Source organism: Aulonocara sp. 'chitande type north' Nkhata Bay, linkage group LG8, assembly GCF_057382095.1.
Source record: "Aulonocara sp. 'chitande type north' Nkhata Bay isolate Kocher_YH1m ecotype deep benthic linkage group LG8, A_spYH_male_GT1.1, whole genome shotgun sequence".
Classification (NCBI taxonomy): Eukaryota; Metazoa; Chordata; class Actinopteri; order Cichliformes; family Cichlidae; genus Aulonocara; species Aulonocara sp. 'chitande type north' Nkhata Bay.
In genome coordinates this window covers 10,164,708-10,177,342 of record NC_141351.1, presented here as the reverse complement: position 1 = coordinate 10,177,342, position 12,635 = coordinate 10,164,708, and the positions used below count along the sequence as shown (strand labels likewise).

General features: G+C 36.3%; 2 protein-coding genes across 3 annotated transcripts; both read right to left on the bottom strand.

Annotated features, from left to right (window-relative positions):
- Positions 1–76: 76 nt before the first annotated feature.
- Positions 77–3,157, bottom strand: LOC147323192 (stonustoxin subunit beta-like). Of its 2 annotated transcripts, none has more exons than XM_086303411.1 (5): positions 3,024–3,157; positions 1,590–1,622; positions 1,388–1,453; positions 1,150–1,292; positions 77–935 (listed from the first exon to the last, which is right to left on the bottom strand). In XM_086303411.1, exons 1-5 carry the CDS (start codon positions 3,070–3,072, stop codon positions 507–509), a joined length of 720 nt encoding a protein of 239 aa, XP_086159537.1. In that variant the 5' UTR covers positions 3,073–3,157; the 3' UTR covers positions 77–506. The 2 variants fall into 2 exon arrangements, with proteins under 2 accessions (XP_086159537.1, XP_086159538.1); XM_086303412.1 differs by having other exon boundaries at positions 1,388–1,450.
- Positions 3,158–5,831: 2,674 nt separating this feature from the next.
- On the bottom strand, positions 5,832–11,885 carry LOC147323191 (tenascin-like). The gene is made up of 9 exons (XM_086304764.1): positions 11,804–11,885; positions 10,834–10,951; positions 10,234–10,482; positions 9,879–10,124; positions 9,041–9,286; positions 8,052–8,309; positions 7,707–7,937; positions 6,825–7,082; positions 5,832–6,431 (listed from the first exon to the last, which is right to left on the bottom strand). The coding sequence occupies exons 1-9, from the start codon at positions 11,864–11,866 to the stop codon at positions 6,223–6,225; spliced, it is 1,878 nt and encodes a 625-aa protein (XP_086160890.1). The 5' UTR covers positions 11,867–11,885; the 3' UTR covers positions 5,832–6,222.
- Between the last annotated feature and the right edge of the window lie 750 nt (positions 11,886–12,635).

The window sequence follows — 12,635 nt, the reverse complement described above, 5'->3', positions numbered from 1 at the left end:
TGTTTTTGTTTTTTTGCATATTTTTGCTGTCTTCATACTATAGCAACATTCACATTAGCAAAAAAAAGAAAAAAAGTCTCCTTTTTCCATACTTTATTTTTGATTAACATTTTTTCATATTTAACATTTTACATACACTTATGTCTAACTAAATATACATTCTTAGCAAACAATAACAATAGAGAAATACAAATACACACATATATATTAGTATAAACCTTGAGTGGTCCTGTGTTTTCAGAAAAATCCAACAGTGTGGACAACATTCAGAAGGTGACTCCTTTCTGAATATCTTCTAATTGCACTTTGCTCCCTTGATTAAAATGTTTTTTTTTAAAAATTTTCTGTTTTCCTCAGAGATACTGTAGTGTTTTGGTAAAATATAAAACAGCCTTATTGCAGCTTTATTGCAATAGGATAACAGCTACTTCACTCCTCACCCAACAAGAGTTCAGCTCCACTCAATTTTAGATATGATTATAATCTGCCTCTATGCTTCCACTCCTTTATTCCTCCTTCTTTTTGATTACACAGTCAGAGTTTGTTCCTACCCATAAACCTGGCATCATTTTCTCCTTTAAGGAGCTCTTAAACTGCTTCAAAAGTTTAACCTCCTTTTTCCCATTGCGTTCTCCTCCCTCAATCACATCCTCCACAGCATAAAAATCAATGACACCAACAGGCTGGTCAACATATACACCTATTGTGGAGCACCTGGGAAGCTCCACAATCGGTGTAATGCGACCGTTGTGCCAGGCATGATAGCTGGAACCACTCCAGCCGAGACCCCAGGACTCCTCGTTTTCTCCCAGGCCACAGGGCCCATCCTTGTTCCTTCTTCCAGCTCCTTCGTATGCGACTCCAATCACAACCCATCCAGAATACTCCATTTCCCAGTAGCCTCGGCTTCCCAGGATTCCCTCTTTGCAAAGAACCTTATGCACAGAGGTGATAATGTCACTATAATACAAGCAGCATTGCTTTCTCCTTTTGGAAATACAACACCAGTAGGTTCAGGTTTGAAATAAACTTGGGGTACATACTGTTTCCAAGCACATCTAATTTTACACCATTGTAAACATTTAAAATGAGCAGAAAATACATTTGTAATGTATGCCATTTCTGGCTAAATGCATCCTCATACTCTACCTGTGGAGCGCACTCATATCGCTCTGGTCTGTCCAAGACAGGACACGTGAGGTTATCAGTCATTCTGGCCACTTTGGCACCACCTTCTGTGATCCACAGCATTTTATTGGCTGTTTTGTCATCCAGAGACAAGTTAATCCAATCTGACAAAGCAAAAAATAAATAATAATAAACAATAACTTAACAAATGGTGCTTGGAAAGAATTATAAAAAAACAAAACTGCACAATCAAACTTACATTTGATAAGATCAGCTCTACATTTGGGTTCAGGGATATTTGTCTCATACCCTGGGATCTTCTCTGCTGAGTAAAATAACAATAAATATCAGGAGATACTAAACGTTAGATGAACCATAGTGGGGCCAGCCTTTAAAGAAGGCATGATTTAAAAAAGAAAATCAAAAAGATAATCCAACCTGTGGTAGGATTCAAGTCTTACCTGTGGGCGTTTTTACCACTTTGGCCTTTTTTCCTGAAACCAAAGAAACCTTTATTAACATCAATATTCTTAACTGGTATAAATATTAGGTGACAGGTGCATCTCAAGCGGTGATGAAGTGAACCACAGGAAAACTGGGTATACTTAGAAAGGCATCTGCCTTTGTCAGATCATCACATCAGAGATTGCATGCTTTCCAGAGTCAGTGGTGGATTCATGCCAGGCAGTTGGAATGACCAAGACATCTCAGATGCTGTTGGGGTTGGCTTCAGTCACACTAGAGTGCAGCGTGAAGCTCAAAGCAGATTATGAGATGAGAAGAGTGACATGATCTGTCTGTGCAAATCAGATAAGTTGGGGATCTAGATCCTAAGCTAGCTTATTGCCACAAGATCATAGGAAAGTCATCCAAGTGTCAAGTCACACCTAGCTGAATTAAAGTCAGAGTTAATGTGAAGATAATGGATTGCAACACATGCAACATGGGCATCCCTAAAATTAATAATGCAGAAGGCTGATCTTAGCAAAATCACTTCCCTCTTAATTTCTAACTGATTAATTGTTGCATAACAGGCACTTAAGCCAGATATGAAAGTGATATTTTGCTGTCACGCATAAGGATGCAGTCTCAGTGTTTTGGTAAGGACACTTAATCTTCACTGCATTAAGATATGAACCTTCAAAAACAAAAGTAATGGGATGTATTTATATCAACACGCATCATCTCAGAATATTAATCTACAAACATGTAGCTGCTCATATCTAAATGGTTTAAAATATCTGCTGCAATATATCTGAAAATTGTGGTGACAGAAAACAGACTAGACAAAAAACAGTAGATGATACCTGGAACTGTAATACATGTATTCTTTTTGGCTTTTTCTAAATTATAGTACTGATTCATTTACTGTGTTTCTGTCGACCCTTTGACTTTTGTTTTGCATTAGTTAAGATGAGTACAGACAAGTTATAAGCTATGATAAGATCTGCAAAGACACTATTTGTAAAGACAGTATCTGTTCAGTGGAGGCTGAAAACATGTGACCATTTTCGAAGCTGTTCTTGTAACTTACAGTATAATACATAAATGCATTCCCATGGGTTACATCTGGTTCAGGCAGATGATGCTTTTTGTTTTTAAACCATTGCTCCCAGGGAATAATACCATTATAAACCCATCAACAACAAGCAGAAATGTGAAAGTATTGTAAATAAATATAGTTTTTTTTAAAGACATTTTTATACAGACAAACTCTGGTCAACTGTTCTCTCAGGATCTGCCTGTGAGGATGAAAAACACTTCACTGCTGAAAATGCAGTTTGGTTCACCTCAGTGAGTACATTTAAAGCATATCACTGTAGTATGTACATGCTGGAAAAAGGAAAGGAAAAAAAAGTTATATATCTTTAGATAAAATATATTTAAAAAATCACCTTTTTCTGCCTTCCTCGTCTCCGAAATGATTCTGTTGGTGTTAGGCATCTTGATACCAGCTTGCTATTTGAGTAGCTTGAGTCTATCTCGACCTGATGTGGCTGGTCTCACTGAGGATGAAGAGTATTCGTTGACTGGACTATGTGACAACTTAATGCAGTGCTTATATACCTTTGGTGCAGGACAGAGATGAAGGAATCATCATTGGTGGTGACATAAGAGATAAAAGTTACCAATAGAAAAGAAGGGGAGGCAGGAGGTTTGTAATGAGAGCTGTGTATGTATGTTTTCCTTTTAAAGTATAGAAGGATTCTTCGGCGTCTCTAGGACGCCCCTTTTACCAAGTAAACCCCACCCTATTCTCTCTACATCACCTCCAGTGATCTCTGTACATTGCCCACTGACAGTGCTGATGTACTTATGGTGGATGTATGTGGGAGCAAAGCTATGCAAACGCACACACATACAAATTCTAAGTACCAATCTAAAAAAACAACTTTAGCTTTTAGATATGATACTTTATGTCCTTACAGCAATACAAATAATAATAAAAAACTAATAAATTCAGTTACAAGTAGCTTTAGATATGAATTTAACTGTTTTAAATTATTATCATTACGAAGGTTGTTACTATGGTAAAATGTTCTTAAAATTCTGTTACTTAAAATACTAATGCAACCTGAAAAGAGGATAGATTCTTTTTGTTTTCACTTTTTAAAATGCATTTACAATTGCTATGCAACATCCATATCACTGTACATATCAGCACACATGCAAAACTAGTTCAAGTTCAAGTTTTAATCCTGAAAACCGGATTTAATGTGACTAAGTGTGACCCAAATACTGCGACAGGGAGTTGCCTGAGTGGAGGTTCCTTGGTTCATCGTACCAGGCTCAGCTGTGCTCATGCCCCACATCACTTCCTCATAAACCGTTCACCATTACAGATGCCTCAATGTGAACAGGTCGGGTTAAAAGAAAAAAGCATGTCGCTGATTGTAAACCCGTTCTTGTGATCATCTCTCTGCTCTCCACGGCAGACTGAGGTGTTTACTGTTTCCGGCAACCTGCCAAACCTCATGTCAAGGCTGCCTCATGATTCTTGTGTTCCTGCATGTGCAAGCAGATGACTCACTGAAGCGCTGATTGCAGTGCTGACATTAAATAGTACATGCCGTGCATGCCATGCACTGTGGTGTCAGAAGTGTCCCAGAGTGCCCAAGTGTTTACATCTGTGTCTGAAATACTTTGTTTCATCAATCACATGATGATAATAAACCAAATGCATTGATCATTTGAAACTTTTAAATAAATAAATATAAGTATGTTTTATTAATGTTGCTTAGTGGGAAAAGACCAAAAATCTACCAAAAACAGTATATAAAATGGGAACACAAGTTCTATATAAAACTAGTAATAAAGGAATAAAGAAAAATGTGTTTACTTTAAAGTAATGACAATCAGTATGTAGTGTCACTAACACTGTGGGCCTCTATAGGGTTCTCTGGTCCCTTCCTCAATCTTGTCCTTCAGTGCTGCAACCACTGCATGTCATTAACGTTCTTCTCGTTCCAGGAGATTTTCCCCTTCTCTATACTCTCCTGGGAACATTAATCCATCAGTGTCAGATGAACTGTTCAAACTGTACCTCAGCTGCCTGACCTCTTCACTCTTAACCTTACCTTGTTAACAGGAAGCAGGGGAGTTAGTTAGAGGATTAGACGGGTGACATGAAAGCAGATCCTGAGAAGTAATGAACAAGGCTGCACGCGAGCACATAGATATGATAGGCGGTAAATTAGGCAGAAGGTATGGACCCAAACTTAGTGCTGACATATGTTCATAACACTGGAATAAGGATCAGTAATTACAGGATTGCACTGAGAATTTTCATGGATAAACTGCACGGGGATCTGTATGAAGTCTAACTGAAGTCATAATCTGAGCATTATTATTATTATTATTAGTAGTAGTAGTAAAACCAACAAAATAACTTAATTAAATATATCTTCTTTTACTGCTGATACTGTGCCATTGTGACTCCTACTATAAACTGTCAAATAGAAATGTGGACCATGCTTTATTTGTGGGTAAGGAAAAGCTGTCTCTGTCTCCCCCTACTGGTTGTCATTAGGAACAACATATCCCAACAAATCTGGAAACTGTAATAGCTCCTCTGCAATACAGCCAGATGTTCAGCAGTTGTTCGGCTTGGATGGACATATTTTTGCACCATAGATTAGTCTTTAAAAATAAAAGCAAACACTACAAACTAAAATTTTGGATCATTTGAAGACATCAGGGGTTTTATAACAATATTACATAAAAGTAAACTCCTATAGAGACGATTTGGAACAAGTTTTTCATCATATTAATGTTACATGGTTAAACAGATTTCTTAAACATGAGAGAGCGCATTCTTTTTAACTGCTTCGATTGCAATTTTTTTCCCCCTCTTTGAACACAGGGTGAACTTTTACAGTAACATTCCCATCTTACTGATCACAGGACATTCATTCTAATGCTTCTAAATTTTTCTTTTTTAAATCTATCAACATGCAGTGTTTGAACAAGGCTCAGAAGGTGATAGATGCAAACAGAGGACATGGGAAGTATCATGAAATTTGCAACACTGAGGGTTATGTGGAGAAGTAACACAATTGTCTAAAAAAGGAGACAGTGAGACACAATCACGAGCAAAAACAAAAGGTTTTTATTAAAGATGAATCTTAAAGTAAGTGCCGGGCTGCTACTACTAACTAACACAGGAACAAACACAGCAGAGACCGTTCAACAAAGCAATTCACAGATTCTCCTCAGAGAAAGCCTAAGCGGTCACAAACACACACAGATCACATGAAGCAAAGTCAAAAGCACTTTGGCACTGGCAGTGTCTTCTGCATCAATTTGTGCCAAAGCTAAGTGCTGACAGGACAGCTCCTCAGATTACATTTCCTCCATGGGAAAAAGTGTGGTTTCTAAGACAGGGCAGAGAGCGCACTAAACTAAACTAAACTAAACTAAACTAAACTAAACTAAACTAAACTAAACTAAAACAATACTTTCGCCATATGAAACTAGTACTTTTCTTGCCTAAAAATGAGTACTTTTTAATCTAAATTGAGTACTTAGAGTACTTAGTAGAATATTTTTTATCTAGTTTTTAAACTAACCAAGTACATAACTGGTCTCTTCTGCTTAGAAGTCATGCTCGGTGCCAAGCACTGTGACATTGTCATAGTCTTCATATAATTCATCTCCTCCTCCATCACACTTGGTCATCTCCATGGAGACAGCTGGATTGTTTGTCATCTTCCTGCTCCAGTAGATAGACAGAAGCAGACCAGTAGAAAAGCAGTAAGGACTGAAGACCACTAGATGGCGGAAGAGTCTCAGCACAAATGAACCTGAGTGGGCGCCAGTTAAATTTAAATTAGGGATGTTTTGTGTTGTAGCATTGAGACAGACTATTTATGTTTTGTCAAATTTAATAGCTGTGTCAATGAAATGGCATTTAGGGACAGTATACAGTGCTCTCTTTATGACTTCTAAGCTTTTTGCATATTTGTTAAAATGAGGTTTTTCAGATCACACATTTCATATTAGACGAAGATAACTCAAGTAAATTAACTTCTAAAGGGAGCAAAAGCATTATTAAAATACAACGAAGTTAAAAAATGTAGAGGTTTATTTTTAAACTTGAGTGAAATGAAACGATTTGTAATCAAGTCAAAGTTGAAAATACTGTATGTTGTTATGATTACAAGCAGTAACATGGTAATGTAGTTACTTTTACTCACCCCTTGGATCAGTTTGGCAGTAAAACACATGCGGTTCAGAACTCCTCACCCCAGACAGTGAAGTTACAAACACCTTATATTTTTTGGCAGGTTGGAATCCATCGATTATGATCTCAGTTTCAGGACTAGCTACTGTGTGAGTCTTTCCAGCCACATTCACCTCCGCATTGGTCCACTCGCCCTCTGGAACTGTCCATTTAATAAGAACAGAGTATCCAGCTGCCCAGTACTCACAGTGAGCATTTAGATTAGGAGGAACTGAGTAAAACAAGAAAAAGGTTTTACAGTCACAACTAAAGCAGAAAATATATGACTTACAGTGAGTATAATTAAACTTTTTATACTATAAAACAGAGTCTATGAAAAGTGCATCATTTTAAAATTTGTTCTCAAATAGAAAGATTATTTGTTTTACTTTTAATTCAAAGCAGTACCCTACAGTTTAAAAAGTTTATTATAATTTTTGGGATTTTCATATAAAAACTAAAAATAAAGACCTCAACATTGACACATTAGATATTGAAAGAATTACTCATTTTCTGTTTTAACCTTTTTAATTTCTTGAGCTAATTCATCAGAATGAATTCTTCAGTTAGTAATAAAATGATAGTTAGTTAAAGCTCATATATTAATACTGAAGCATATTATATAACTGTGTTAACCTGTGGTATGTAGATATGTTAACAAAATTATTTTTCTGCAATAAACTTTTTTAAGATTAAAAATTGAATGCAAGGGTGAAAACTAAAAATTAAAAATTAAATTAAATAAATTCACAGATAACCTTTCTGTAACCAATATGAGTGAATACTTTAAGATCTTAAAAACTAATTTACAGATTAAAAATATGCTAGTCCTTCAAATGGTTTCTGTTGTACTCACGAATTGTTAATTTGTGTTCACACTGCAGGAAAACTCTGGAAGACTTTTCATAGACAAGAGCGATATTGTAGGTGGCACCAGGGTAAAGTCCAGTAAACGACACATTTTCACGTCCATCACTGACATGAACGTTAGATCCATTACGGGCCGTTGCGGTCGAGAACAAGCCTTCAATCTTTGCTTTGATTGATGAGTTGGTAACTTTCCAGTCTGCACTGGCACAGTCGATGGCTGAAATAGAGGAGAAAACAGTTATATGCATGAACCTGCTTCTTCTTTTTTACACAACTCATTGAAAAGAGACAAGAAAAAGTTATAAAAGTCTAACAGAGATAATTTTTTTACCTGTTACTGTGAAATTCGTATAAGGAGTGCTCCTGAGTCCAGCGAACACTGTGGTTAAGCTGAAATCATACTGTGATCCAGGCTGAAGAGATGTCACTACTTTTCTGATTGTATCTGAGGAGACGTCTGACACACTATCTGACACACCACCATTGATTTGAAGCTCGTATTGCCAGGCTTTATTCATGTTCTCCCACTCTAGAGTTATGCTGTTAGCAAATCGTTCAGTCACACTGATCCAAGGCACCACTGGTGGAACTGAAAAAACAAAACTCAGAAGTGGAATTTGTTCATCTTTTTCTTTTAAAATGAAATAGCTACATGTGACTGTGTAACATACAGGAGCATAGAGCTAGTTCAGTTAACACAAGCTTTTACATACTTAAGTCTGAGTAGGTGTGTGAGCTAAATGGCTCAGCATCAATGTATGTTTCCAATCAGGTGATCAGATCAGTCAAAATTAAATAAATAAATAGTGTGTACTAATAATATAATAATTAGATAATTATTGTATAAAATATAATAATTAAGCATGCTGCTCGCTAAGAGCACATTATCCATATTTGCTGCTCTATCACAAGCACAAGCCTATCATCAGGGTTAGATGCACACTTCCTTCTTCACAGAGATATGGTTGGTGGGTGGAGCCAGGATGAATAAATGGCACTGCAGGCCAGAAGGAAAATATAGAATATCGACTTGGACTTATATTGTCCATTTAAATATATTATATCAGGAGCTAAAGATGAAATAAAGACAATTTTACAAAGTCTGATTCACAATGTTTCATCCTTAAGTAACCATTGATGTTTCCTAAGCCTTTAGAAAGTATAAAAGTTAAATTTCAAATTCTAATGTCCCCTGTCTAATGTTATAAATGTACATCAGACAAAAAATAGGAAAATTTAACAAATGTTTATGTTACGAGAAGCTAGTATATAAGCATGTTCCCCCAAAAAATGAGAAAATATAGAGAAATTACATCTCACCAGTGACTGCGATGCAGTTTACTCCACTGCTTCTGACATTTCCAAACACAGTGAAGAGAGTGAAATTGTATCTGGTTCCACTGGTCAAGTCTGACACTCTGTATTCGTTTTCAGAATTACTAATATTGATCTTGCTCCCATTAAATGCAAGAATATAATTGTCGATGTTGGGGACTGTTTTCCACCCCAGAGTTATGCTGGTCTCATCTTGTCCATTTTTCTTAAAGTCGTCAGCATTACGAGGAGCTAGAATAGAAAAACGCACAAACAAGAAACTGTAACAACATTTTCTGTCAGACACAGAAACATGGAGCGAGGCTTCAGTTTCAGTATTTTTATCAGTCCTTTTGAAAAATATTAGGTGAGCTACACTCTTCTGTTTCTGAGAAACCTTAAACATCATTATAGAGCTCTGCTCTTGTTCATGTTGTAGAGGAGCATCAACTGTGGAACATTTTAAAGGACTATGACTGTTTTAGATGTTTTTAATCTGTTAACCTCCAACAGGTTAGCAGTAAGCAGTCTAGGATTATAGGTCGGGTTAGTATTTGACATATTCAAATTGGAAAATTTGACAAATGTTTATGTTATTATTCTGTAGGATGTATTCTGGGATGTTTTTAACCTTGTTCCACTCCAGTGGTATACTCATCTCATTTTGATGCACCACAGTCACATTATTAACACTTTGTGGAGCTAAAGATAACAGAGGAAAGTGGCTTTGATTTAAAAAAAACACACAAAAAAAAACAACAACTCTCCATCAGCTAAAGTTTCAAGTACTAATGAGCTGGTCCATCCTGGTTTATCTGTCTATGTTAGAGAAAATATATCTTACCAGTGACTGCGATGCAGTTTACTCCACTGCTTCTGACATTTCCAAACACAGTGAAGAGAGTGAAATTGTATCTGGTTCCACTGGTCAAATTTAACACTCTGTATTCTTTTTCAGAATTACTAATGTTGATCTCTCTTTCATTAAATGCAAGAATGTATTTGTCGATGTTGAGGACTGTTTTCCACTCCAGAGTTATGCTGGTCTCATTTTGTCCATTTTTCTTAAAGTCGTCAGCATTACGAGGAGCTAGAATAGAAAAACACACACAAAAGAAACTAAAACAATGTTCCCAACAACATCTTGCATTTTGTGTAGGTTTTAATTAGACTGAATGTTTTGTTCAGTGCTCACTAACCTGTCACAGCACTGAATCTGTATCCACTGCTATTGAGTCCCTCAGACGTGGTGAAGAGAGTGAATATGTAGTTTGTCCCAGCAGTCAGAGAAGTGACCACATGTACTATGGGTCCTTCTTCAGGTTTATTAATATCTTCTCTTATATTACCATATTGCAGGATGTATGTTGGGATGTTCTTAACCTTGTTCCAGGTCAGAGTTATACTGTTCTCATTTTGTGTGGTCACATCCACTCTGTCAACATTATCTGGAGCGGAAAAAGAAAAGACACACAGTGGTTGTAGTTCAAAAAAAGTTTAAAAAAGAACAAGAACTGAAGCACTGACTATACTGCTTTCACTCCTTTTTTGTTACATTGTCAGGAGCTGTGATGATTTGAGAGTGGTGTTCACCTTTTACCACAATAAAAACCCAGAATGACATTCACTTCAGTTTTACTGATAACCAACAAAAGTCTAGTATAGTGTTTCATTCTTACGGGCTTTTGCTGTTGTAGATGTTGTTTGTTCTGTTGAAGTCTGTGGAGTGGGATTTGTTTGAGCCAGTGGAGTAAATGTTTGTGTTGTTTGAGTTAGTGGAGAGGTTTTTTGTGTTGTACCTGTCAGCAGATTGGTTCTTAGTCTTGTGCTTGTTTCTGTTTTTGCTGTACTTTTCTGTCCTGCTGTCACTGTCGTCGTCACTGTTGATGTGATTGTTGTATTGGAGTCAGTTGTGCCCTAAAAGCAGAAAAAGAGTGAAAAATACAGAATCTAAAATCTGTGAAAAAAAATCACCATTGAATACCCAGTTAACACGAGTCTGTGGCAGAGTCACAGAGCGATGTTTGCTGCTTTTAATTTCACATCTACATTATATCACAAACATTATGTGAACAGTAATACTTCGAGATATCCTCTGAGCATTCTGCTTTATAAGAACAAAAACTTTCACTAAAAATAAAAAAAATGATGTGCAGGAAACAAATAAGTCAGTGTCAAATTATTTTAGCATTTTATGTGTCAGCTTCTACAACTAGCAACATCTATAACATAAAAATCACAGAGCTGGCAAAAAATCTATTAATTAAGTGTTTGCTTTTACTAAAAATGCAAATCATATGTATTATTATATTGTATATTATAGCTACAGTTACTTACAGTTACTGGCCTATGAAATATCTAACACATTTCTCCTCGGACACACTCTTTAAAATTCCACATCTGATTTGATTAAATCATTAAGTCTGTATCGTGTAAGTGTTTAAGATATTGTTGAATTTTCTTCTTTCGTGCTCTTTTTGTTCTCAGAGGAAACAGATCGGTGTCGCAAAGAAGGAATAAATTCATGTTTCAAAATCTGGAAAAGTCCAGAATTTTCATGCCGTTTAACAAGATTTTGTTGTTCTTGTATTTCTGTACAAACCAGTATTTCACAAAACATAACTATAGTGTTTCAAATACATAATGAAGCATGTCATGCATTTAGGCTTCACTGTGGTTTTGACTGCACTGTTTCCTTTTGTCGAGGGTAACCTACACTGAGCTTCACTATCTGATCACCATCAAAGTGAAAGGTAAAAAAAAACTTACCCAAAGTAGACTCAGGAAGACACAGAGCAACAAGTGGTCTGAGATAAGAGATAAAAGCTTCATCGTCTTCAGGACTCGTAACTGGCACACATACTACACATTCACCTCTGTTGGTATTTTGACAAAAACACAAATGATTTCTCAGCACCTGGGTGGTTACTGTCCAACACAGACTGTAATTCTTAACTATGCTCCTCTTGTAACCATATTAGCAAGTGGTGAAGTAAATAGCTGCTTCTCCTTTAGGGCCTCGCATAAATACAGAGACCTTTGCCCCGCCCATTTCTTCATTATTAACTGTCTGCTGCTTGTCAAGGGTACATTAATCAAGTTGTCTGTTTTATGTGTTTATTAAAGGTAATCACTTTACATTTTCTGTAACTGCTAGTTCATGCTGATTGTGTATTTAGATATAAATAAAAATGGGTTTTTACTGGGTGTTATTTTACATATTCTTTGATTTAGTGTTATTCATGTCATAGTCTTGTTTCTCAGTTATTCTTTGTAGTTTCTAGAATTTAGGTTGTGTTTCTGTGCCTCTCCCCTGTGTTCTTTCTTTCATACCTAGTCGTCCTCAGTCCCAGTGTCAAGTCCACATTTCAGTCTGTGTCTCATGTTTTCTGTTTTATTTTGATAGTTCCTTGTCTGGTATGTAGCATGTTCAGTTCTGAACATGAACATGTTACACACCAGCAGTATATGTTTGTTGTCATGAGCAGTGTTGGGTAAGTTACTTTAAATTATTAACTCAGTTACATTACTAGTTACTTCTATCAAAAGTAACTCAGTTACTTCAAGTTACTCGTTACTTTCAGAGTAACTAGTTACTAGG

What these genes read in the sequence shown, in the direction of transcription:
- LOC147323192 (XM_086303411.1), bottom strand. Translation starts at nt 3,072, where the DNA reads ATGCCTAACACCAACAGAATCATTTCGGAGACGAGGAAGGCAGAAAAA. An exon ending in AGTGGTAAAAACGCCCACAG is followed by an intron (nt 1,454 to 1,589) that starts GTAAGACTTGAA and finishes TATTTTACTCAG; the next exon opens with CAGAGAAGATCCCAGGGTAT. An exon ending in TAGAGCTGATCTTATCAAAT is followed by an intron (nt 1,293 to 1,387) that starts GTAAGTTTGATT and finishes TTGCTTTGTCAG; the next exon opens with ATTGGATTAACTTGTCTCTG.
- LOC147323191 (XM_086304764.1), bottom strand. Translation starts at nt 11,866, where the DNA reads ATGAAGCTTTTATCTCTTATCTCAGACCACTTGTTGCTCTGTGTCTTC. An exon ending in TCTTCCTGAGTCTACTTTGG is followed by an intron (nt 10,952 to 11,803) that starts GTAAGTTTTTTT and finishes TTCTGCTTTTAG; the next exon opens with GGCACAACTGACTCCAATAC. An exon ending in AAGAACCAATCTGCTGACAG is followed by an intron (nt 10,483 to 10,833) that starts GTACAACACAAA and finishes TTTCCGCTCCAG; the next exon opens with ATAATGTTGACAGAGTGGAT.